Source organism: Rattus rattus, chromosome 4 (genome assembly GCF_011064425.1).
Source record: "Rattus rattus isolate New Zealand chromosome 4, Rrattus_CSIRO_v1, whole genome shotgun sequence".
In the NCBI taxonomy this organism is placed as follows: Eukaryota; Metazoa; Chordata; class Mammalia; order Rodentia; family Muridae; genus Rattus; species Rattus rattus.
The window spans coordinates 53,640,428-53,664,802 of NC_046157.1; the positions used below are offsets into that span (position 1 = coordinate 53,640,428).

The following is a 24,375-nucleotide window of genomic DNA, read 5'->3' on the forward strand; positions in this document are numbered from 1 at the left end:
ATGAGTCCTATCATCCCAACACCACGTCCTGTGTATATCCTAACACCCACGTCCTCTGTACGGTCTTCACCTTAATTTAAAATGAAGATGACTGAGTCAGATAAGTTATTTTGAAGGTTAAATAAAAATGTCTATATCATACTTACAAGAGCCTGGTACACAGTACACTGTCAAAAATAAAAAGGAAAGTATCACTGTTTAGCTACAATTTGAGAACAATTCAAATGGCAAGGTGGGAAATTATCCAGAGAATCAGTGAGATGTGAAAACATGTATTCTTCACAGAATCTAACTATATGTTTCCATCTGTAGACAATTCCAGCTCGTGCTGGAGTGATCAGTGCCCCTCAGAGCCAGGCTCGGATGTCTGCTGGAAGGCTGACTCCTGAAAGCAAACCCTCGGAGACATTGAAAGGTAGGCACTGCTGGGGCACACTCAGCTCTGTGAGCCACCCTCCATGAAACCTAACATATCCAAACAGGATCTTTCCCTTGTAGCCCTAGAATTGAGGCTGTTTGCCGTGGGAAAGGGCAACAACTAGAATCCCTCTGCCCGTTAACAAGAGAGAAACCATGGTGTTTAGAGCACAGCTAATGTGTGACAATCCTTGGTGTTTTAGGTCCTGCTGTCCTTCCAGAACCACTGAAGCCTCAGGCTGCATTTCCTCTGCAGCCGTCTCTGCCCACACCTGCTCAAAAGTTACAGGACCCGCTTGTCCCCATAGCGGCGCCTGTGCCTCCCTCCATTCCCCAGCCGAACTTGGAAGCCCCACCCCTGCCCCCACCTCGGAGCAGGTCGTCTCAAAGCTTGCCTTCAGACTCCTCACCACAGCTACAAGTAAGTGTCACTGCTGAAGGAAGGCTCTCAGATGCCCACACTGCGTAGTGTGGGGCACAATTATTTTAATGATCAGCATTCGTAAGAATAAATAAATTTTATTTTTGCTGCTTGAAAATAATAGCATCTTGAGATGATTTTTGTATCTTGATACCTAAAATGATTATATGCTGTTGATTATTCAAGAATGTTAAGGGTTTGTTTGTTTGCTTGTATGTGTTGCTTAAGTAAGAAAACCTCAGAGAGCAACGGGAATAGTTAGGAGGCAGAGGTAGGAGAGTTACAAGTTGAAGGCCAGCCTGGTCTAATAGTAAGTTCCAGGCTAGCTAGAGCTAAACAGTCAAAGAGTTCTCAGTTCCCTTGATACTAAAGCAGGTTCCTTAGGAAGTTCAAGTGTTTCTTCATGCTAATTTGTAACATTTTAAATACATTGTTTGCTCTAGGCAGTTAGTTAATTAGATAATAATAGAGGCCTCTCATTAACACTGAGGTGATGAGTTAGTTTGAGAGACAGGCAAACCAAGATCAGCTCAGTGTGTAGACATTGGCACGATGGCTAATTTCCTGCAGAGTGATTCTTCAGTGCCTCCTGACGTGAGCAGCGGCTCTCCCGTGTTGAGCTGGCACTGGGTCCAGAGGTTGCAGTCATTACCGGAGTAGCTTAGCAGGTTTGTGTTTCTAAGCAAAAGGTTCATTCACTCACACAAAAACCACAGAAGAGCACATCCATTCATTAATGTCTCGTAGAAGCTTGGTCCATGGCCTGACATGTTGACATCACGGGCATTCCGTGTGTCCTGTCCACAGCACTGCTGTGTGTCAGGCTGCTGTGATAACCACTGTAATTACATGTGAGATATATATATATATATATATATATATATATACACACACACACACACACACACACACACACACACACACACACAGTGTTCTGTGTTTACATTCTGATCTAGTTTTGTTGTGTGCATTTCACTAAAGTTGATAAATTTAATAGGTATATTTTGCTGGCTCACAAATTCTTTACTTAAAAATGCCATCAAAGCACAATGTGTAAGGTTTTAGAAGTCCGTGATTTAATCTGAAATACTGTGTGTTGGCAATAGCCTTTGAACACAGTTCATGAGTAATAATTTGCATTTTTGCAGATATATGTGTATATCACCCTAGTTGGCAAACTGTTTCAAACATATATCTCTGTTGCAAAGCAAATACTAAATAAAGTAGCTAAGAGCAAGAGCCGTTCGTTAGCAGTTTGCACTTGCCAAGGCTATTGCTCACATTTGTGAACTCTAAAGAAAACAACAGAAATAGGAAAATGTTCTCAGACGATGAAATCTAAAGGTTACTCTGATTTTTATAGGTTAAGTAGTAGTGCTAAAGATATTTAATAGAAACCCTACGAAGAGTAAGTGTATACTGTTCTTTTTCCTCTTCTCCAACAATGAAGACTTATCTTGTCCTGAAGGCTGAAGTCTTTTAGTCACTGTGAATGTTATCAGCGCTGTTTTAAGGCATCCATTTCAGATAGAAGGCACCACACACAACTCCATCCACTTGTAATGGCTTTAAGTATCCATAGACCCCTGTGAGAGCAGAATGGGGCTCTGCAATGAAAAGTTAAGCAGGAGCAAATGGCAAACGGCTAGAGACAACTGGAGGCTCAGGCGCTCTCCTTCTGCGGCCCGGCACTGTAATTGGCCGTGGAGATGACAGGAACCATCCTTTTCTCTGCTTGCGTCTTTGTTTCCCACGGAAGAAACAAGAGACTGGGAAGACAGCAGCCTGCAGCAGAGTCTACAGGTGGCATGGTAGACTGTTTTGGAGTGCCCCCCCCTTTGCGTGTGTACTCATAGTGTTGTACCCTCAGACGTCGTTCCATAGGAGCCATCTACCTGGAGAGTTTGAGGCAGAGTCTCTCAAGTAGCTGGGGTGCGCTGAATAGGCGCGTCTGGCTGCACTGAGCTGCACTAAGCTGCAGGCATTCTCTGTGCTAAGATTACACCACTAGGCCAGTGATTCCCATGGGCCCTGGGCACTGAACCCCCGTTCTCTTGCTCGCTTGCTCACATGGCGAACACTTTCCTGAGCTGAGCCGTTTCTCTGGCCCTGAATTGAATCTTGCTGCAGTCTACCCACTAAAAAGGACAGAGATCTAGATGCTCTCTAAGTTCTGGTTCTCTTTGCCTGAGCCGTCCATATTTGACCCTAGCTTAGCCAGACACTCTGCCTTTCCAGGTCTTGTTTATGAGTCCACTGTGATGTAGGGTCACATAGGCTAGAGTGTCCCCTGAGGAGGAGTGTGATACTGAGTAGAACAGGAAGGCAGCACTTCCTGCCCTTCTCTACCTTTTGAATTTGGAATCATAATAGTAATCATGCTGTTTTAAAAAAAAGGTACAAAACTGAAAATTTCTCCTAAGTAATGAGATTTTCCTATACATTGAGAGAGAGAGAGAGAGAGAGAGAGTGTGTGTGTGTGTGTGTGTGTGTGTGTGTGTGTTTGTGTGTACAGTATATTCAGGTACATACCACTGATGAGAATTTTAATTGTGACAAGTTTGGTATTTTATCACTATTTATTGAGTTGTTCGTTGTTTTGTTTAGTCTTATATTGTTTCAGAAGTGAATGTTTGGTAATTTCTTAAGTCTTTATTAATCCAGGCCCAACTCTATGGTGTATCTAAAGCATAGAGGAGACTTGTGAGCCAGCTTTACTCTGTGTCGCCTGCTGCTCTTTAGCTCGAGAAAATGCTGTACAGCCTTTACGTGGTGTAAGGGGCTACCTGCTCTCACTTATAACATCTTAGTCATCTCACCATGAGCTAAAATCTAGAGAGAGAGGAACAGAACAAAGGACAGCACAGTGACAGATGTGCACAGGGCACCGTAGGAGAGCTGAGAGAAGGGAGAACCCAAAGTTCATTTCAAAGCATCACACTAATGCATGTCAGTGGCAGGACACTGGCCACATAACATCCTAGGTCATCAAGATGGTGGGGACTGAAGTCACAGAGCATCATGTTAACGGTTGTACGTCAGTGGGAGGACATTAGTCACACATGTATTACTGGGTCATCTGTGTACTGGGGAAGGACTAGGGGCGGTGAGGAGGGGAGATGCTAAAGTCTGTAATGTTTCTCTAAGATGTCACTGTTTACAAATAACCTGCAGTGTTAGAGCATCCAATTTCTTAAGAACCCCAGATTGTTCTGATGCCATGAAATTATTGAAAGATTATAATTTAAGATTTAAACACCAAAAATTAGTTTCTTGTTGTACTTTCCAACTAGTAAACAGTAAGGGAATTAACTTTCTAAACTCTTTAGAAAACGTGAGCAATATAGAGCAGGCCTGCATCCTGATGTTTTGTGACGATGAATGTGTGGTTGTACACCTGCAAAGTGGGATTGTGTACATTTTCTCTAGCCTTCCGCGTCTGAAACACAGAATAACAAACTGGCTAGTCATCAACCTAGGCTCTGTTAAACATACACCGTGAGGTTACAGAGACCGGAACTGTGCTCTGACTGACAGTATCACCTGCAAGTGTTACTGCTCTTGGACCCCACCTGTGACCTGGGGCCACAAGCTTTCTGAGGACTGACTTGTTGGGGCTGCGGCTTGGTCTGGAATTGTCCTAACTCTTTCCTTTGATGTCTGTGTTCCTTTTCTCGAAGCAGGAGCAACCAACAGGGTAATAGCAGGTACCTGACTCTTTATCCGCCTTCCATGTGCTTTTCATCTGTCTCCCCGTGCATCCGATGTATGAGTCTTTTGCTTCATACATCTAGAGTTTCACCCATTTAAATCTCCTCGCCCACATTAATAAGTTCTATTATCATGTCGTAAACTCATATCTGCTTTTTTTTCTTAGTACTTTGGGTTTTTAGGAATCATATTAGTTTTTGCTAATGCCTTTTCATTTTTTGCTTTGTTTTCTATGAAAATTAACAAAACTAAAAAGTATAATTTCAAAAACGCCAACTATTTGTATCTGACAGAACTACATAAATGGGAAAACCTAATTGTTTTTTCCTTAGGTTTCTTTTGGGAAATATTTTTTTCACATAATTTTTTCAGATTCTTTTTGGTATGAAAGAATTGGTGATTTAGATTAAAATTAATGATACTTAAAAGCCCTTCCAGCACCTGTACAAGCACTACTGATGCCATCATGAGTTTCCAAATCTTGCTTGGATCATAAGTTAATTCTAAGGGTGGTAATGTGGGTCTCACTGTAATTGGTAGTCTCATCTGAGCCCCGTTCACTCCAAAGGCTGACTTCCTGTAACCAGCCTCATGGTAAACAAAGGGATTTATGAAGAAGTGCAAATTTTTTATGGCCACGAACTTAACTCTGAACATACCTCCATGGCCAGCGCTCTCAGAGTACACCTGCTTTTCTTTCTTTCTTTTTTTTTAGAATCAGTGTTCATAGAAAATGGAATGTCCCCTTGCACTTTAAATAATCATTAGTTTTATCTGCCTTGCTTGACAGGACAAGGAAGGTTAGCTAAGGAAACTTACATTATTCAGTGAGTAAGCTACAAAGGCAAACAAACTACCATTGAAAAGTAAAAGAAAGCTTTGAAAATTCACCTTTCCAAATACAAAAGGGAAAAATTCCATTTATAGCTTTGAATGTATGAATATACTAATAAGTTAGCTTTTATTCATAAAGTTGAATTTCTATAGGGAATTTAGATGACACATATCCTCATAGATGGTGTTGGAAGTTTACTATGCGTGTTTACCCAATGCTCTTACTATATGTTCCTTTAGTTTGTGTTAAACTCTAAAATAACAGAGCATGAGCAAACTCATAATTTTTTTAAAATTCTTTTTTACCATTTCAAAAACAGAATGGAAGAAATTATCCTATCACATTTCTTTGAGATTTAAAAAAAAACATGGATTTACTTAGTTATGAATTCTTAAAGAACATAATTTTACCAATTTCACCCTATTTATTAAACCACCAAAGCAAAAATTCTATACAGGTACTTTTTAGTTTTTGAATTTATATAGTTGCTTTATAAAAAGCAGAAATAATAAAAATAGAAAGAGAAGAGTATTAATGAATAAAAAAAAAACAAAAAAACAAAAAACCAATCATTCAGTGTTCATTCTTTTCCAGGTAAAAATAAATGGAGTTTGTGGTGTCAAACAAGAGCCAACATTGAAGAGTGACCCATTTGGAGACCTCTCACTTAGTGTGCTTGCTGTATCCAAGGCTCAGCCTTCTGCTCAGATTTCACCTGTTCTAACCCCAGACCCAAAGATGTTGATTCAGTTGCCTTCTGCATCGCAAAGTAAAGTTAACTCTTTGAGTTCTGTAAGTTGCATGCTAACCATGCCTCCAGTTCCAGAGCAAAGCAAGTCACAGGAAAGTGTGGGGAGTTCTGCAAACCCATTTCCCAGCCTGCCTAGCAGGAACCCTTTTACAGACAGGACTGCTGTCCCTGGAAACCCATTTAGAGTTCAGTCTCAAGAATCAGAGGCAACTTCTTGGCTATCCAAAAAAGAGCCTGTTCCTAACAGTCCTTTCCCTCCTCTCATGCCTCTCAGTCATGACATGAGCAAGCCTTCAAGTTCACTAGATGGTTTTGAGGACAATTTTGCTCTGCAGAGCCAGTCTACAGTAAAAACAAGCAACCCCAAAGGATGGGTAACATTTGACGAAGATGACGACTTTCCTACAAAAGGAAAGTCAAGGTCGGTTTATCCAGACTCCCTGGTTAACACAGCAACTTCATTTGATGATGACTGGAGTAAAGGTACAAACGTTTCTTTCTGTGTGCTGCCAGCCAGAAGGCCACCTCCACCTCCTGTCCCTCTGCTACCACCTGGCACCACCTCATCTGCAGGACCTAGCACAACCCTGTCATCTAAGGCATCTCCCACATTGGACTTCACAGAAAGATAATGACATGGAGGGAAGGGAGTTTCTCCTGGTGTAGCGTGGCTGTTTGTTTCTGTTTTGTCAGGGTAGACCCAAGAGAATGGGGCATTAATTAGTCATTATGTGCAATAAATAATCAGTAAGTGCACTGATATCTATATAAAATACCACTAGAGGATGTGGACAAAGCTGGAGTTTGTGTATATCAGAAATAGCAAAGACATCCTCTTAACTGGAGTTCTGGCCTTTCTCTTCAGATGAATGGAAGAGAATAGGAACTATTTTTAAAAGTGCTTAAAACTACTCTAGAATAGTCCTTACTCAGATACTCACATAACAATCACGTAAAGCCCACACAACTGCAGCTGACAGTACTGCCAGCCCATCGTGCTGTTGACGATTGGTATTCGTGGATACTTACCAAAGAGCTTCCAGAGTTCTGGTGAGATTGCTTTGAACGGCATCACTTTAGCCAAAAGGTCTGTGTATATATACACTGTGTGTGTATGTCTGTATATATGCACAAACACACATGTGTACATCCACATACTTATAAAATCTGTCTTGATATAATTCAGATCAAATTTTACCTAACAGTTCTGACAATGTCCTTTTTTTTTCAATATCTCACTATCAAGAAGCTGGCTGCCACTGGGTGTGCTTCATTACGTCACTAACTGCCTCCCAGAATGGAAGGGTCAGTCCCTTTACAGAGCTGCCTTCTCCTGTTACGCTGCACCTCAGACCTTCACATTCATCCTCCTACCTTCCTCCTCTGGTATGCCTTTCCCTGGGCATTTACAATGGGCAGTACAGACGTGGTCAGTCATGTGACAGATACTCAGAACAGTAGGCACCTGCCACCAGATTCCAGGAGGAACACTATCAGTGTGCTCCTTTCTCTGCACAGCCCTTTCCCTTCAGACCTTTCTGTTTGCCAATTGCCTGGAGTTTTGCTCTCAGCTGTTGAGTGGTCCGAATTAGGAACATGTCCAGTATAGGTTCTCTCCCATGTAAGAGGCTACATAACATATCCATGATGCTGCTTTAAGGTTTTAGAGGCTATACCTCAAATTAGCTGTGGATTTTGTCTCCTGCACTGCCAGTATGCAACTGATCTTGCATTTATTAATTTTGTTAAAAAAATACATGGAATTTTTACAAAAAAAAAAAAAAAACAAAAAAACACCCAAAACCATAGTATTTTGATATCATTAGGTAAGCCAGTCAGAAAATTCCCTAAGCTATTGTTTTGTTGGTTGTCAGTTGAAGTTAAAATCATCCTTACCCATTAAGACTTAATGTTCTCTTTATATAAAAAGAGTTCCATGCTTACACCCAAGTTCCTAGTCTACATGAACCTTTAAAGATGTGTATTGTGAGATTAGAAAGAATTTATGGCTGCCCTCACCTCTGTAAAAGCACAGCAGACTGCATTGCACTTCTATCGTAGAGCAGATCTGTTAGGACAGAGCACCTTTGCAAATGCTCAGTGTTATCAAACCCTGTATTTATAGAAGTAACTCTCTGCTACAGCCGTAACTTGCTGTTAGCAATAACTCTTGTGAGTTTTATATTGTGCTTGTTGGGGTTCTAAACATTTCAGCAGTAGTAGCTTTTAAACTGCAGTATTACTAGAGCAGTGTACTTCAAAATGTGAATTAATTTGTGGAGATTGTGGCTGTAACACCTGTGTGAGTAGTGTGTATGGTATCCACTCCCCATTAGCATAATCCATTTTAGGAAACTGAAGCAGAGTGTGGATTGCAGCCCCGAGCAGTGACTCCCTCGGGTATAAACCACTGTAATGTCTGCAGAGCAATAGCTCTTCCTTGTCAGGAAGTCTGGTAGCTGCTGAAACGCACAAAGCAAGTTAAAGTTTGCTACAAAGAGCTCGACATTGTGTGTATTTACCAGCTCTGGTCAAAGCAGAAAACAGACACTAAGAATTTTTGTGAGTCTCTGTTCTCTCTAGTAGATTGCTGTTTATATGTATGTAAGAGGTTTATTGCTTATGTGGCATACAGTATTTATAACTATATACTTTATAGAAGTACAGTATTAAAGTCGCTGGTATACATTCTGTACATATCCTGTGAAATGTGCTGTCATATGAAATAAATATGTCTTTACCACTAGCTGACTTCTGTACTTTTTTTCTGTGTGTGTGTGCACATCCATGTGCGTGTGCGTTAGTGTGTGTGTGTGTACATAATATATGCAGGGAATAAGATAGTTTATTCTGAAGCCAAATTTGAGTGACCATGGCAGATTTAGGTTACCCCAAATTCCATGTTTTGCCATGGAAGCAGTTTCGCAAAGTTTTATAGCTTTATAGGACAAAGTCATTAAGTCATGGCAAGTTTAAAATACATTGGTGGAAATGCCAGAGAGGCACTTACATCAAGATGGAGTTTTTCTATAGGTACCAGATGCTGTTTGATGACATTCCTAACTTTTGGGCTAGTGAAAGCTACATTTATAGATTTTAAAGGTTATAGGGGCGTTAGTTCTGACCCAGAGGAGGGCAGTGGATGGCTGTTCCGAAAGCTAAAGCTAACAGAGACAAGATAACCAGTCTCCGGACCCGCAGAATCCCAGTCTCTCCACATCACTGCAGTTTTAATTAGTTACAGACACAGCTTCTTCCCAGGAATTTCCATTAGCAAGTAAAAAAAAAAAAATTTAATGATCCATCACCACAAACAAACACCTCACCATTTAGCCAAGCTATGAGTTTGAGATCAATTCAAAGCACAGGTTAATTTTCTTTAATTTGGTTAATTTTCTTTACTCCTCCATTTGAATTTCCTCAGTCCATTTGTTTCCTCTTTGTAACCCCAAAATGGGATCCTTAAGTGTGTCTGAACGCCCTGAAAGAACAGCGCAGCGCTCGCTTGCCCTTTCTGAGATTGTGGGGAGCCAGACTTGGCAGGACGGGCGGTAGACCGCAGTGAGACTAAATCAGCTGTGCGCAGCAGCAGAGCTCCCCACTTTCTTATTTCCGGAGACCGTAGGCATTTCCGGAAGCCATCGGTGCCTCTGCGAAACCAGTTTCGCGGCGGCTATGCTCCCGTAGTGCCCACCTTCCACTCATTCTCAACCCAGGAGCTACCATGCTCCTCCAACTCATCTCCCGAGACCCCTGGACCGTCCGTACAGGCCTGTAGCTGCTTAGTTTGGGTTTCGGTTGCCCGGGCAACAGCTACTTCCGGTAGCGACGAGCGTGCACCGAGACTCCTGCCTCGGCGGACCCGACAACCTCTTCTTCAGCGCCTCTGGCTTCCCAGGCGTGCGTTCTAGCTGGGCGCGGGCTCAGGGTTTGACTGTTGCCAAGGGCAACAGTCACTTCCGCGAGCGTGCGTCGTTTTCTTTATCCCACCCGGCGGACGCGTGAGCCCGCGTTCCGGGGTTCCGCATCGAAGCAGCGGTTAGTCTCAGGGCGGTGCGGGTCAGGCCTACTCTGTTCGGGCCTCGTGTTCCCTGCCTGCAGCCCTGCCGCCTCGGCGGCGCCTCTGGCGCAGCCATGGTGGTGCTGCACGTGAAGAGAGGCGACGAGAGCCAGTTCTTGCTGCAGGCGCCCGGGAGCACCGAGCTGGAAGAGCTCACGGCTCAGGTGACCCGCGTCTACAACGGGCGGCTGAAGGTGCACCGGCTCTGCACAGGTGCGGAACGGGAGGACGGCGGACGTGGTGGGAGCGCTCGGGGCTGTGAGGATTCGGGAAGATTTGCAGTAGCCTGGGGTGGGAAAGGAGCATCAGGGTTGACCCGGGATGAAAAACCAACAACTGGAGAAACCCAGACAAGTCTGCCACCCGACTCAGAGGAGAGCAGCGGGGAAGCCAAGTACGGCCGAGATAGGATTTGGGCTTCCCGGAAGTGCGGACGAACTGGGTCGAGAGGCCGCGTGACGGAGCAGAGAGATCCAGCGCAACAGTGGGAGTTGGCAAGGATGAGAGTGGAGTGGTAGCTGCAGGGAAGGGGGTTTACAAAAGTGAATGCCTTGTTTGAGACGTTAAGAGCCCTGGCCCTTGAGTCTCCTGGCTTTGAAACCGCCCATTAAAAGTTCTCACTGGGAGAACCTTGGTGTTGTTTTCTGTCTCCTAGGAAACACGTATTTTTTTTACATTATAAAGAACGCCTTAAGACCCGTTATATGTTTTTTAATTAAACTTAACTGCTTTCAAAGAAGGCTCAATATTAAGTGACATATTAAAAGTAAAACATTTAGGGGGAAAAAACACCTCCGGGTTTTTGACATCTTAAATTGAAAGTGTGGCACAGCATGTAAGAATTCCGTGGGTGAGTTTTGAACCTACAGATATACTGTTACCATTGCCAGCCGGCACTCAGACAGGCACTGGTGTGGTCTGCCTTGGGAAGATAAGGGTGGGACACACCAGCCCCTTGTCTCCCAAGTCCCTTAGTCTCGAAATGGAGAGAGGCTGTAAGCAAACATCTCCTTACATCATTTACCCCGTAGTATTGTATGGCCGCGGGTCATATGCTATCTTCCCATTCGAGAAACACTCGGTGTCTTCCTCACAGGAAGGGAAGGAAGAAAGGCTCCCTGGCCTGCTCCTCGTGACTTGCTCAGCCTGCTTTCTCACACTACCCAGGACCACTTGCCCAGGGGTGATAACACCCAGAGGGTGCCAGGCCCTTCCATTACTGTCATTGAGAAGTGCCTGTAAGTCTGGAGCAAGCTGGTGTAGACATTTTCTCAACCAAGGTTCCTTCTTCCTAGATGTCTCTGTTCATGCCAGGTCCAAAAAAACTAACCAGAACGCTTCCTTGTCAACATCAGTACATCACCATTAAACCACAACCCTCCCCTTTTTGTTTATCCCCAAGACCTAATTAATATTAATATCTCAATATAAAACCAATTTCAACTGTCAGAAGTTCCACAGGCTTTTAAAAATTCACTTTAAAAGTTCAGTCTCTTTCAAAGTTCAAACCTCTCTATAATATCCATAACTGGGCTCCTATAAAAATAACACCCAGAGCACAGTTGCACTCAAATGAAAACCGAAGCACAACACAGTGAAGCTCAGTGTCATATGGGACTCACGCTCTCCGCTCCCCTCGTTCTGCCACCAGAGCCCACAGAACACGGCTCATAGGCTGAGGCTGGCTCTGGCCACAGCTGCTGCTGTCCTTGGCTGTCGTCCCATGGTACTGGCATTGCCAAAATGCTGGAATGCCACAGTTTTCACCTTTACCCATCGCATCAGTTGCCTCTTGGCCTCTCTTCAGGGTCTCACCCCGCCTCATGATGCCAAGCCTCGGCCTCTCCAGGATCCTTTCAATCCTAGGGTTTCCCTGAAACTAAAGTTTCACCTTCACAGAGAGCATCTCCTGGCCTCTTCCTGGGCCCACCTTCTCCATGACTCTGCATGCCCTCAAAACCAGTTCATACACATTGCCAAGTTTGACTGCAGACATGAGACGTAGCTTTGGCCCCTTCTATACAACAGCTTCTGTCCGCTGACCCTGAGGAAACGTATCCCAGAGGACTTTTGGCTTCAGTGATGTTGGTATTTTCTTAGTCACAGCTGATCTCAGCCCTGGCAAAGGTTTCACTTCAGTGGTTCTGGCCTCTTATTAGTCACAGCGGAGTTCTCGCTGACTGACCAGAACCACAGGGTAGGTGGTTGGTTGGTTCCAGACAGGGTTTCTCCATGTAGCCTTGACTGAAACTTACTCTGTAGACCAGCTGGCCTCAAACTCAGAGGCCTCTGCCTCCCAGGTGCTGGGATGAAAGGCATTTGGAGATACTTAATACAGAAATAGCACAGGACTGACCCAGGCAGTCTTGGTTTCCCTCTGCACCTCACAAGCAAACCTGCATCGTCTGCCCTGCTCTCTGCACTCTGCCTTCGAGCTCCTCCAACAGCCCAGTAAGTGCTGAGCGCTCAGTGGCTTTTCCAGCCCAAAGTTCCAAACACACAGTGGTCCCCAAACAACACGATCAGGCCTAGCATAATAGGCCGTGATCCTGACCAATTCTGTCTTCAGTAGCTCTCTGTAGCTGTGAGAAAGAAAGAAAAACAAACAACACCATGGCTAAACACAACTTGGGGAAGAAAGGGTTTTTTCTTTCTGGCAGTTTTAGTCCATGAGGGGACATGAGGCAGGAAGCTGAAACAGAGACCCTGAAGGAAAGCAGTTGACCTGCTTGCCCCTCAGGTCTGCTTGAACATTGCCTCTGCAGACCATCTGCCCACCCGATGGCAAAGCCTGCAGTGTGCTCGTTAGTCGTTACTCGGACATATGCCCTACAACCTGCCTGTCGGCATCTGAGGGAGAAGGTTCTCAGTTGAGGTTCCCTCTCCCAGGCTATGTATAGATTTGTGCCAGGTTGACAAAACCAACCTGGACAGCTGCCTTAAATCCTTCCTAGTGATTTTATGAAGTGTCATAGAAAGTTTTATGAGTGAGTTTGGGGTTAGGGGTGTGTGTGTGGGGGGGGTAACTTGGGTGTTGTGTGACCGTGTTTTTTTTTTGAGACAGGATATCTCGTTGGCCTAAGCAAAGCAGGCTGACCAGCAATCAATCCCCAGGGTTTCCCAGGTCTGTACCTTCCCATATGGACTCCCACCCCCAGTGCAAAGGTTTTAAGTGCACTCCACCATACCTGGCCTTCTTACATGGGTTCTGGGATTCAAGTCAGCACCTCACGCTTACACAGCAAGCACTTTACCAAGTGAGCCTTCTTGGAAGGGTCTCATAAAATATTAGCCAGAGCTCTCAGCAAGCCTCAGATCACAGAGTTGCACACTAGGGAGAGGACATTTGAGCAGTTGTCTTGCCCCCTTCACACAGGTACGTTAAGTGGGGCTATCTGAGACTTTCCCTGAAAAGTTGGTAAAGCTGTGTGAACGGGCTTGGTCTTGAGTGTTGATCTGGTAGTGCCTGAGCAGTGGCTTAGAGCATAGACTTGGGGACGGGGGAGGAGGATCTGAAGCTCACGGCTACGTTGACAGACTGAGGAGGACTCGGTGGCTTTGTCTAGGATGAGGAAAGCTCTGACACACGGCTCGTGCTATATGAGTGTTAAAATCGTGAGCTAGAGGGGCCAGACCTGAGCCAGGAGTGTGCACGTCTGTGGGTCTGGTTCGTGATTACAGTTGAAGACGGTTTGCCCTTCCTTCCCTTGTTTTTCAGAGATAGAAGAGCTGGCAGAGCATGGGGTGTTCCTCCCCCCTAACATGCAAGGACTGACTGACGAGCAGATTGAAGAGCTGAAACTAAAGGACGAGTGGGGGGAGAAGTGTGTGCCCAGCGGGGGGTCTGTTTTTACGAAGGACGACATTGGACGGAGGAACGGGCACGGTAACCAGCTCTCTCTTCTGCCTTGGCTCCCATACATCACAGCAAACCCGAAAGCAATGCTTTAGGTTAAGAGATGCGGGCCAGCAGGACGGCTCTGCAGGTTAAGAGTGCTGATGATGAGTCTGGCCCCTAGATTCCTTGATGGATGGAGAGAGCTAACTCCCCGTTGTTCACGTGTGCGCATTGGCACACACATGCACACCCACACGCACTCATTCAATTTCATCATTTCTCTGAAGACCTGGGAAATAGTGCACTGTGAAACACCTGTGCTAAAACCCCAGCCCAGGATGAGCCAAGGGGAGGACCCCCGCTGTCTGCTTGCTCCTAATGAAGTGCCATTCAAATTTGCCATTTCTGTAGGCCAGAAATGGGCCAACTGGTACTGTAACCTTCTCCCTAGACGCGGGGACTTTGTCTCCACTGTGCTCAGTTTTAGGCTTGGAAGTTATGATTTGGTGCTCCATGCTACATTTGGACAGTTGTCGGGTGAAGTAAAGTTTTGTGGGTCAGGAGGAAACAGGCATAATCCCAGCACTCAGGAGCTTAGGACAAGAAGACTGGGACAGCCTGTGTGTGCAGGGCAGCCGTAACTCAGACAGACAAGCATACCTCATACATGAGCACATAAAGTTCCACAGCATGCAGCCAGCCAGTCAGCTACTGCCATATCTGCTTTTGAGACCCTGACAGAGATGAGTCGCAGCTTTGTAGCTCAAGAGGCCTAAGATTCTTTGAGCATCTGCTCGGTTTGCTGCCCTGCCCGCTCAGCGACTTCCCTGGCCTGCTGTTGTAGCCTGTGCCAAGCAGCGGAGAAGACGCTGCAGGCCTCGCCCCTTGCTGTGGGATCCCTACCTGGGTTCTCTATGTCCGTGGGTTAAATCCAGACTGGAACACCCACGTCTCGAGCCCCCTGGCTCAGGCAGGCCAGTTTGAGGACATTACGAGTTTTTAAAGAGGCTGTGTGTTTGACAACTGTCCTTTTTTTTATTTTTGTAGCTCCAAATGAGAAAATGAAGCAGGTTTTAAAGAAGACGGTAGAAGAAGCCAAAGCGATAGTGTCTAAGGTCAGCTTCTCCGTAGGACGCACTTCTGTCAGCTTGTCTTTGAAGTGGCTGATCTAGAGGATGGGTCAGTTAGCTGTCGGCCGGCGGCACCAGTCCCTGCTCCTCTCCTCTCCTCCCCACCTTTTTGTTGCCTTGGCTTCTGCATTTTACTTTCTTTCTCTGCCTTCCAGTGGCACAGCAAACAAGGGTGTTTGCGGAGGGCCCTGACTTTCCCTCCCTGACGATGACAGTTACTCAGCCCTGCCAGTGCCTGCCAAGCAAACAAAGGTTTCCGTTGTCTTGTGCGAATGTGGGCGGTGTGCAGTGTGCAGCCCGACCTGAACTGAGTTTTCTGTGTGTTGAAGAATTTAGAAAGCTAAGCTGGGAAGGTCCTAGCCGAGCTGTAGATGCAGGGCTGACAGAGACGTTTGCTACAAAGCAGTGGTAATCATCTCCAGCTTACAGAAGACCCATCTCACAGAAGGGAGATACCACCATTAAAGGGCAGATAATGTGCCCCTGGATGAAGAGGATTCAGGCATGTCTTAGCACCTGGGGGCTGGAGAGCTGGCTGGGTGGGTAGAGCACTTGCTGCCGTCTGGGCCTGATGGCGTAAGTTCAAGAGACCTGGGTTTGATTTCAGGACCCACCTGGTAGTAAGAGAACCAATTCCCACAAATTGTTCTCTCACCACACCACCCCCAAAATGTGCTATAGCACACACCACACACACGCACACACACACGCACACACACACACATCTTTGGTATTTTCACTTGTCACATTTATCTGTTGGGTGATAATCGTTGCCACCCACATACCCACATGAGCGCATCTTGACATAACTCAGTCCTCCCATGCTTCTAGATTTACCCCACAAAGTGTTCTTCTGAACATTCTCCAAGCTCTTAGCCTACGTATTTTTTCAATTTATTACATTTGAACTCTTCCTATATAGCCTTTGCCAGCCTAATACTCAGCTACGTGGCCCAAACAGACCTTGAACTCATAGCAATCCTCCTGCATCAGCTTCTGAGTGCTGGGATTACAGGCATGCACCCCATGTGCCTTGCCCGGTCTGCGAGGAGCTCCTGCAAAGCCGCCTGTTGAGGTGAGGTCTGGAGTCTCGCCAGAGCCTCAGTCCTGCTGTTTCGGAGACACATTTGAGCAAAGAGCCTCTAAGGAGAGTGTCGGTCGTGGCCTCAGAGCCCGTGTCCTCTCAGAATCCTTCACCTCAGACCACAGTTCTTCACCCCCACTGGGACAGTCAGGATTCTAGAACAGAGTTCCGCTAGCCTCACCCTTTGCTCTGCATTCTGTACCTCAGAATGGGCATCCCCTGTAGGTTCCTGTTCACAGAACCACAGTGTCACTTACACAATTCATAGACTATAATCCTGCATCACCGTCAGAGCTTCCTTCCCTGTGTCATCCACGTGCCTGTCATCTTCTGGTCCTGTACCATCTACTCCTGAAACACCTCCTCTCATTCCCACCCCTCACCCCGGTGCTGTTTAAAATCTGCTCAGTACCAGCAGGAGATCAGTTCAGGTCTAGCCCCAGGGACCCAGTTAGGAGCCACACCCTTCAGCTCCTGCATTCGTTTCAGATCCCCCAGCTAGAGAGCACCCAGTGAGCCAATCACCCTGCATAAGGACCCCAGCCCCTCTCCGCATTGCTAGGCAGGGACTGTGTCCAGTGACCATGACCTAAGCTGCTGATGCACACGGGTTTAATGAAGAGGAGCTTCTTGTAGGCAGCAGGGAAGCCGGGTGGTGCACACAGGATGCTGAGGTGAGAACCCCGAGACCCAGGCAGCCTGCCCTACCCATGAAGGTCTGTCTCATCAGACTGGTGGAGAGGTGGCTGTGGTTAAAAGCACTTGCTGCTCAGAGCACCCACGTGGCTCTCAACTCACAGTGATCTTCAACGCAAGTCCCAGAGGGTCCAGTGACGACCTCTGTAAGCACCAGGTACACACGTGGTGCACAGCATGGTACAAGCACAGATGTGCGTGTAGGCACTGCCCCATCCAGGCACTTAGTGACCCCAAGGGCTTCTGTGTACGAGGGAACAGGACAAACTTTAGCTATGTTCTTTTCATAGACCTCCATCTGTCCTCTTGAGAGCCTCCTGGCTGATGTCCCTCCAGCTCAGTCCATACTGTGCTCAGTGCAAGATAGGCTCCCAGTGTAGTCCCCGCACCTTGGAGATTGTCACCCTTTGCCTAACACTGAGGCTCTGCCTGCCGCTTCTCCCCAACCTGCCCAGGGCAGTACCTGTCCTGAAGCTGCCTCTCACCACCTCTTCACTCCCTCCTCCCAGCTGTCTGCCCTGAGCACTGCAGGCTTCTCTGGTGCCACTCACAGTCTGCCTGGACCACAGTGCCCTCAGCTCAGCCCCAAAGTGGACAGTAGTCACCCAGAGAGCAGTACCTCTCTGGTTCCTTCTCTGACCACCAAGGCCCTTACAGGAGAACCTGATGGGGGTGGGGGCAGAGGTGAGGTGGGGGGTTGAATTGATAGTGATGCCTGACCCACTTTCAGAAACAAGTGGAAGCTGGAGTCTTTGTTACCATGGAGATGGTGAAAGATGCCTTGGACCAGCTTCGAGGTGCAGTAATGATTGTTTACCCCATGGGGCTGCCGCCATACGATCCTATCCGGATGGAGTTTGAAAATAAAGAAGATCTGTCAGGAACTCAGGTGTGGGGCAGCGTGGGGAGACCTACAGGGCCTGCAGCCAGGCTCTGGTGCTGGGGTGGGATGCGGATGGCTTTCCTCCTCAAGCCACTTCCTGCGGCTTACCACAGGCAGCGCTCGAAGTCATTCAGGAGTCGGAGGCACAGCTGTGGTGGGCTGCCAAGGAGCTGCGAAGAACAAAGAAGCTTTCTGACTATGTGGGGAAAAATGAGAAAACCAAAATCATTGTCAAGATTCAGCAGGTGAGCGCCTCTGCTTCACGTGTCCTCAGTACTGTGTGTGTCCCCTGACCCCGTGTGGACTTGACCCTGTGTGTGTCCCCTGACCCCATGTGGACTTGACCCTGTGTGTGTCCCCTGACCCGGTGTGGACTTGACCCTGTGTGTGTCCTCTGACCCCGTGTGGACTTGACCCTGTGTGTGTCCTCTGACCCCGTGTGGACTTTGCCTTGTTCACCCCAATTTAAAGTAGAAATTTCCTTTCTATGTTGTTTCAACCTAAAGTCAGGTCTACGCACAGAAATGTCCTCATACTGAGAATGCAGCCCACACTGGTTTAAGGCTTTTCAGGCTGCTGCTGTTTGATGGGGGGTGAGGGAAGCCATTCATCCAAGGGCACATTCCTGAACCACTAATTTGAGGAACAAGGCCTGAAGATTTCTGTCTTCTGAGTTATGGCTCTGAGTGTCGTCCTGTCTGCACTGCACCATGACAGAGATGGCATCCACTAGGAGCCCAGAGCCCAGAACCCAGCAGGGCTCATTCCCATGACCCCACTTTGGCTTAGCATCTGCCATCTTAGCTGTGAGCAGAGGCAGCTGCAGAATAACCCTGCTGCCCTCCAGTGTCTCTGCAAAATGAACGGCTCAGCCCCGGTTGACTCTGCCTTTGCCTTTGCCTTTGCAGAGAGGGCAGGGTGCACCTGCCAGGGAGCCGCTCATCAGCAGTGAGGAGCATAAGCAGCTGATGCTGTTCTATCACAGAAGGCAGGAGGAGCTCAAGGTAGCCATTGGGCAGCAGGGGTGGCAGCAGATCTGGGGCCACATCGTGCATCTGGTGCTCACCCACGGGCGGGGGCCCTGTGCCATCCAGCCTACACAGTGCTGGGGAAGGGCTCTCTGGCTCTCCAAGGCTGTCACCAGCGTTAGGCCACAGGGTGGGGGTCCCACTGCTGACAGGGTTCGGGTTGGGCGGCAGGAAGTGACCTGGGTTGTTTCCTCAAGTGCTGCCCTGAGTAAGGCGTGTTTATTTCCAGAAACTGGAAGAGAATGACGATGACTCCTGTCTAAACTCCCCATGGGCTGACAACACGGCTTTGAAAAGACATTTTCATGGGGTAAAAGACATAAAGTGGCGACCCAGGTGAAGCCAGCACTTGATGCGGCTGTCAGAACCACAGCCCACTATCCTTGGGCAAAATAATCATAATACTATAAAACGCTATCAAAGATGTGGAGATTTCTACTTTCCTGGTTTTCCTTTCGTTTGAATTTTTGAAATAAGTTGTTGATAGTTTTAGAACTTAATAAATACACACTCAAAAGAAAATGTGTGAATCATCCTCATTTTAGGACAACTGTGTCACATGTAAGGACTTCCTCGTTGGTGCATCATAGTTCATAGATGTCATTAGAGCCATGTCTTCCCTACTTCCCTTATCTTGTGTGTGCAGTGTTGGAGGGGATCTCAGTTTCCTCTGTCACGAGATAGCCATAGCTATGTGGAGCTTGACCATCATGGCCACTAGAGGCCGCTAGCTGCAGACTTGTCATTCCTGCTGTGAATGGGTGTTGAATTCTGAGTCTTTTTTTTTTTTTTTTTAAGTAATTAGTTTATTCCCAGTACTTTTCCCAGTACGCTGCTGTTCCTAAGAATCAGTCGTTACTGAAGCTGTCAAACCAGACAGAACAAGGGGTTGTTTCTTCCAGATGGAAGCCACTCTCTATTGAAGTCCAGAAGGGCCAATAAACCACAGAAGACAGCTCTTTAGGCGTCTGCCTAAAACCAACAGCTACAGTACAACTGCTGGTCTTGAATTCTGAGTCTTAACCTGTAGGTTGAACCACCCTTTCACAGGGGTTGTAAACCAGATGTCTCGCATGTCACATGTTCACATTACGATTCATGACAGCAAAATCACTGTGAAGTAGCACTGAAATAATGTTATGGTTGGGGGTCACCACAACATGAGGAACTGTATTAAGAGGTCGCAGCATTAGGAAGGTTGAGAACTGCAGCATCGGGTGAACCCACCGGCAGATCTGACTGTGCTAGCTCTCAAGGCTAAGCCTGGCTCCTGCTTGGTGACCCCTGGCCTGATTTGCCAGGAGGAGAGGCCACCTATGGTTCAAGTTGGTGGCCAGCTAGGCTAATCGGGCATCTTGATTCTTGAGTTAACCATTCAAGTCTCCTCTGCACTAAGACAGGTTGGGATAAGGAGTTGTGATCCTGGCCCAGACAGCTATGCCTGGGGATGGCTACAACAACTCCAGGCTCAGCTCCCTGCTGTCCCTGGGCCACGTCCACACAGTCAGGCTGACGACAACAGATCTGTGAGGCTGTGTTCAGCTCAGTAATCATCCATAGGACATACTGGCCCTTTTTAAAGTCACTATTCCCCCCCAAGCAACTATACACCCACAACATCTACATCTGCCAACCAACGAGGCACACCCCAGGCTGCTCCCTGCAGCCACAAGTGTCCTAGAGACACACTTACCCTTGACCTTGGCCTCCAGGATGCTGGCTCAGTGAAAAGGAAATTGTTCATGCGCCCCGTAACGGGAAGCCAGCACAGTACCGTTCCCTGCACTGGACTTCCTGTCCCACTGCCCTCCCACTCACTGCCCTTCCCACTCAGTGCCCCTCCCACCTGAGCACCCAAGGTCCCCAGTACAGCCTTGAAAGGAGCTGTAGGAGCAAGGGGAGCTGGTCCCGACAGGTTCCAACTGCTCGAAGGCAGCCATTCCCTGGATCCAGCACCCCAGATCTGTGACAAGAGCAAGCCGCTTTTTCTGGCCAGCTTCATCCTCAGGTATAAAACTAGCTAGATGTCCCTGTCCCCACTTGGAGGGAGACTTGGGCATCTGGGAGAAGCCATGGGACTAAGCCCCACACCTTGAGATTCTCCCAGAAGCTTCAATCTCCTAAGCTACTTCACCAAGCTACTTAGAGGGAGGCCCTGAAAGGCCACTTCCCCAAGCCAGATGTAGCTGACCACGCTTTGTAGCTCTGCTACTATGATCAGATTTTGTACAAACCAAATTTGCATCTATTCCTCCTTACTTTGATTATAATTTTTAAGTTTTTCCTGGGAATGTTTTGGCCTTGCATGATGTTTGCTCTTAGAGCCTCCAGTTGTATCTGGGGAACCTGCCTTTGCCCATGTACAGTTTGTGTGCAGAAGATTCATGCTTAGAATTACATGGGAGAGTAAGTCAAGGCGTGTGACCTCAGCAGAACTTTTAGAAACTATGTTGATTAGAAACTGACATCCGTGCCACCAGATGTGGCCTGTGGCCTCACAGTGAACACTTGCTTCACGTAAGCAGCAGGACTCGCCATCCCAAGCCTCTCTTCTCATTCTGAGGGAAGAAACAGCAGACAGGGAGGGCCTCCATACAATGCACAGCCCTCTTATCCTCTGCTGCAAACCCCACTGAGAGCCAGATGCTCAGGGGGACGTGGCCCCCCATAGCCGCCCATACAGAAGGGCCCACTGCAGGTGACCACAATGTGTTTACCAACCTGGTGTCTCACTGGATCACATGACTGGTGAATCTCTGGGAGACTCCCAGCAGACATCACCTTGACAGTGCAGACCACCATCTAACATGAAGTCTTGTGTTTCTTTTCTTTTTGACATCTTTGGGTTCTGAAGTAGCCGATGTCTGCACCGACTGGCTGTGGCTCTGTCTTTTGACACGATTTGAATATCTCTCTGTGATCAAGAATGCTGGTGATACATTTTGATACCACTTAAACTCCTTTAAGCCATCCAACTGCTAGTGTGCATAGCCAGACTTCTGTCGCAGGACAGCCTTGTCCCTTGGTCACTCTGCTGCCGTGAATGTGCCATCCAGCTTACAGTTAACTGCCACTTGCTTAGGGTACCGTAACATTGAGTCTCAGCCTTGTGACTCCTTATCCAGAAGCTAGCGGGCATCCTATCATAGAGGGTAAGGTGGATTCCAGGGCTCCTGTCCATGGGGCAGAAGGGTCAGGGAGGATTATTCTCAGAGCGCATGTCTAGTGGTTCACAGCCACCTGGGACTCCAATTCCAGGGAAGTCTGACCCTGACAGCTCTGGTCTCCATGGCACCTGCACCTCGGGCTCGGAGCTGACCTGGGTGAGAAGCTGACCTGGGTGAGAAGCCATAAGTAGAGCAAGAGGAGAGCAGGAGCCTGGGTCTGCAGCACCGTGAGCCATCACACGTGTGGCTCACCCTTTGTTCATCCTACCAGGAATAACCGGCATCCCATCTCCCGCTCACCATGCCGGGCCCATCCCTGAAGTGCCTCACAAGGCTACAGAGAGGAACGAGATTGGAGCAGATAGAGTTGCGTAAGGTTCTCGTAAACAAAGATGTAATGTTGCTGGCCTGTTGTGCTCAAGTGTTGAAAGACTAAAGAGGGATGCTTCAATGTGTTGTGCTTTTAAAAAAAGTAATTAAAACAACAACAACAGCAACAACAACAACAAAAACCAACAAAAAAACAAAACAGAAATAAGGGTCTTCTCCACAACAGACACCATGCTGTCAGCCTGACAGTTGGGACAGTTCACTCCACGGTCAGTTCCATTTGGCAGTTCTGATGAGGTAAGTTATTACTCCAAGCACAGCCTAACCATTCACACCAAGAGATGAGACTATGTCTTAAAATACTCTACAAATGCAACTTTGGGGAGAAAGAGCTTATTGTAGCTCAGTTCCACCATTCGGGGAAGTCAAGACAATGGGAGCATCAGCAACTGGTCACGTGATGTCCACAACCAGAAAAAGAGAGCAATCGATGCAGACTCACTACTGCTCAACTGGCTTTCTCCGATTTAAAGCACCTAGGATACCATGCCTAAGGAATGGTGCCACCCTCAGTGGAAGGATCTTCCTGCCTTAACTCAGACAATGGAGATAATCCCCTCAGGGACATTCTCAGAGGTCCACCTCTCAGACATTTTAGATTTTGTCACATTGACAACACTAACCGTCACAGACCAAAGGATTGCAGCTCAGAGGTAAGCACTTGGCCAGCATGTGCAATGGCCTGAAACTGGGGGGCGGGGGAGCGGAGGGAGGATCAAGACAAAGAAATAGTATCCAAAATACATTAAAATGTTCTTAAATGCTACAATAAGAAACTGCTCAAATTTAAAAAAAATGATCCAAGGAATTGTTGAGGTGGAAGGAACATTTATTGAATGAATAACAGATGAATTTACTAAGCCAGTTGTCACCCCCATTTCTCAATAACCTTGCTAGGATGAAGAGCGGAGGACAGGAAGAGAGCCCTGTTCATAGAGCTCTGGCAAAATCCCCTTTGTGAGGAGCAGGTGGTGTCTCCATGACCATGACAAGGGCCAGCATTTGAAAGTGTTGATGGATCCCTCTCACATGAGAGTGCACAGCACACCATCCAGGCACCTCCTGAGGCTGCAAACGGGGCTGACAGCTGACAGCTGAGCTTGTCAAGCAACACTGACAGAACTCCCTTGTACTGACTAGAGATGAAGGTGGGGGCCTGAAGTCTGGTCCCGGGCACTGTCTCAGGAAGAGCCACCATGTGACAAGGTGCATGGAAGGGGACTTTCCAGAGCCCATGTTAAGGAGCCATCCTGGCGGGTTCCATCGAGCCAGGAGGCCACCAATGCCAGCACAGTCGCCTCGATCTCTCTAGGGTCACATTCCTGGAACAGCAAACACGTCAGCCTGTCAGAGGCAGAAAAGGGCATTGTCCTGGCTGACAAGGTACATCTTAACCGCACACTTGACTTTCAAGACCTTGAATGAGTTTTGCTGAAATAAATGTTCACCTTTGGGTTTGGTCCAAGTGTGCGAGGTTCTTGGTCCCAACAGTGTTTTCCTTTCTTTCTTTTAAAGGAATATTAAAAGTGACTGAAAAGAGGGATTTAGAATGAATGGCATTATTCACCGTGTCTTATAAAGTGGAAGGAGCAAATGCTCTAATATTTCTCTGGGACATGGATTTAAGGAAAATGAGATTTAGAGCCCACGGCTATTTATTGCAATGTGACAGCAACGTCCTTGTGGGTCTCGCTGTTCAAGCTGAGCAGGCCGAACAGGTAAGCATCAGGGTGACCTCCCCCCACCAGGACTTCCCAGGGCTGATCCCCCAGTCTCAGCACTTCAGAGCCTGGGTTGCCTCTGTGAGCCAAGAGCTACCCTAATGGGGTGATGACAGCTGTAACAAATGCTCCCCAAATCCCACCCCAACCAGTCAGGGAGGAGGGACCACATTTTCTAGTAACTGTCATCACGTGATGCATATTCCATGCCCTGGATCAAGTGCCAACTGCAGGGATGTGAGA

At 47.3% G+C, this 24,375-nt stretch overlaps 2 protein-coding genes and 1 non-coding gene across 4 annotated transcripts in view; 2 read left to right on the top strand and 1 right to left on the bottom strand.

Annotated features, from left to right (window-relative positions):
* The window catches only part of Synj1 (synaptojanin 1), a 71,881-nt gene extending 63,000 nt beyond the window's left edge, over positions 1-8,881 (top strand). Inside the window, exons 30-32 of the mRNA XM_032900449.1 lie at positions 313-415; positions 621-838; positions 5,979-8,881. Coding sequence (XP_032756340.1) covers positions 313-415; positions 621-838; positions 5,979-6,767 — 1,110 coding nt within the window. The 3' untranslated portion in view covers positions 6,768-8,881. The remainder of the gene's footprint in view (positions 1-312; positions 416-620; positions 839-5,978) is intronic.
* Positions 8,882-10,126: 1,245 nt separating this feature from the next.
* Cfap298 (cilia and flagella associated protein 298) lies at positions 10,127-19,384 on the top strand. 2 transcript variants are annotated; one of them, XM_032900450.1, is made up of 7 exons: positions 10,130-10,408; positions 13,914-14,081; positions 15,081-15,148; positions 17,674-17,832; positions 17,940-18,071; positions 18,735-18,830; positions 19,084-19,384. In XM_032900450.1, exons 1-7 carry the CDS (start codon positions 10,270-10,272, stop codon positions 19,192-19,194), a joined length of 873 nt encoding a protein of 290 aa, XP_032756341.1. In that variant the 5' UTR covers positions 10,130-10,269; the 3' UTR covers positions 19,195-19,384. The 2 variants fall into 2 exon arrangements, with proteins under 2 accessions (XP_032756342.1, XP_032756341.1); XM_032900451.1 differs by lacking the exons at positions 18,735-18,830; positions 19,084-19,384 and adding an exon at positions 18,243-18,666 and having other exon boundaries at positions 10,127-10,408; positions 17,940-18,102.
* Positions 19,385-19,741: 357 nt separating this feature from the next.
* On the bottom strand, positions 19,742-19,875 carry LOC116899822. The gene has a single exon (XR_004387822.1). It is a non-coding gene; the product is annotated as a small nucleolar RNA SNORA2/SNORA34 family (small nucleolar RNA).
* Positions 19,876-24,375: the final 4,500 nt, after the last annotated feature.

Coding starts and splice junctions, on each gene's coding strand:
- Cfap298 (XM_032900450.1), top strand. CDS start 10,270: ATGGTGGTGCTGCACGTGAAGAGAGGCGACGAGAGCCAGTTCTTGCTG. Junction 10,409..13,913: donor GGTGCACCGGCTCTGCACAG/GTGCGGAACGGG, acceptor CTTGTTTTTCAG/AGATAGAAGAGCTGGCAGAG. Junction 18,072..18,734: donor TCATTGTCAAGATTCAGCAG/GTGAGCGCCTCT, acceptor TTGCCTTTGCAG/AGAGGGCAGGGTGCACCTGC.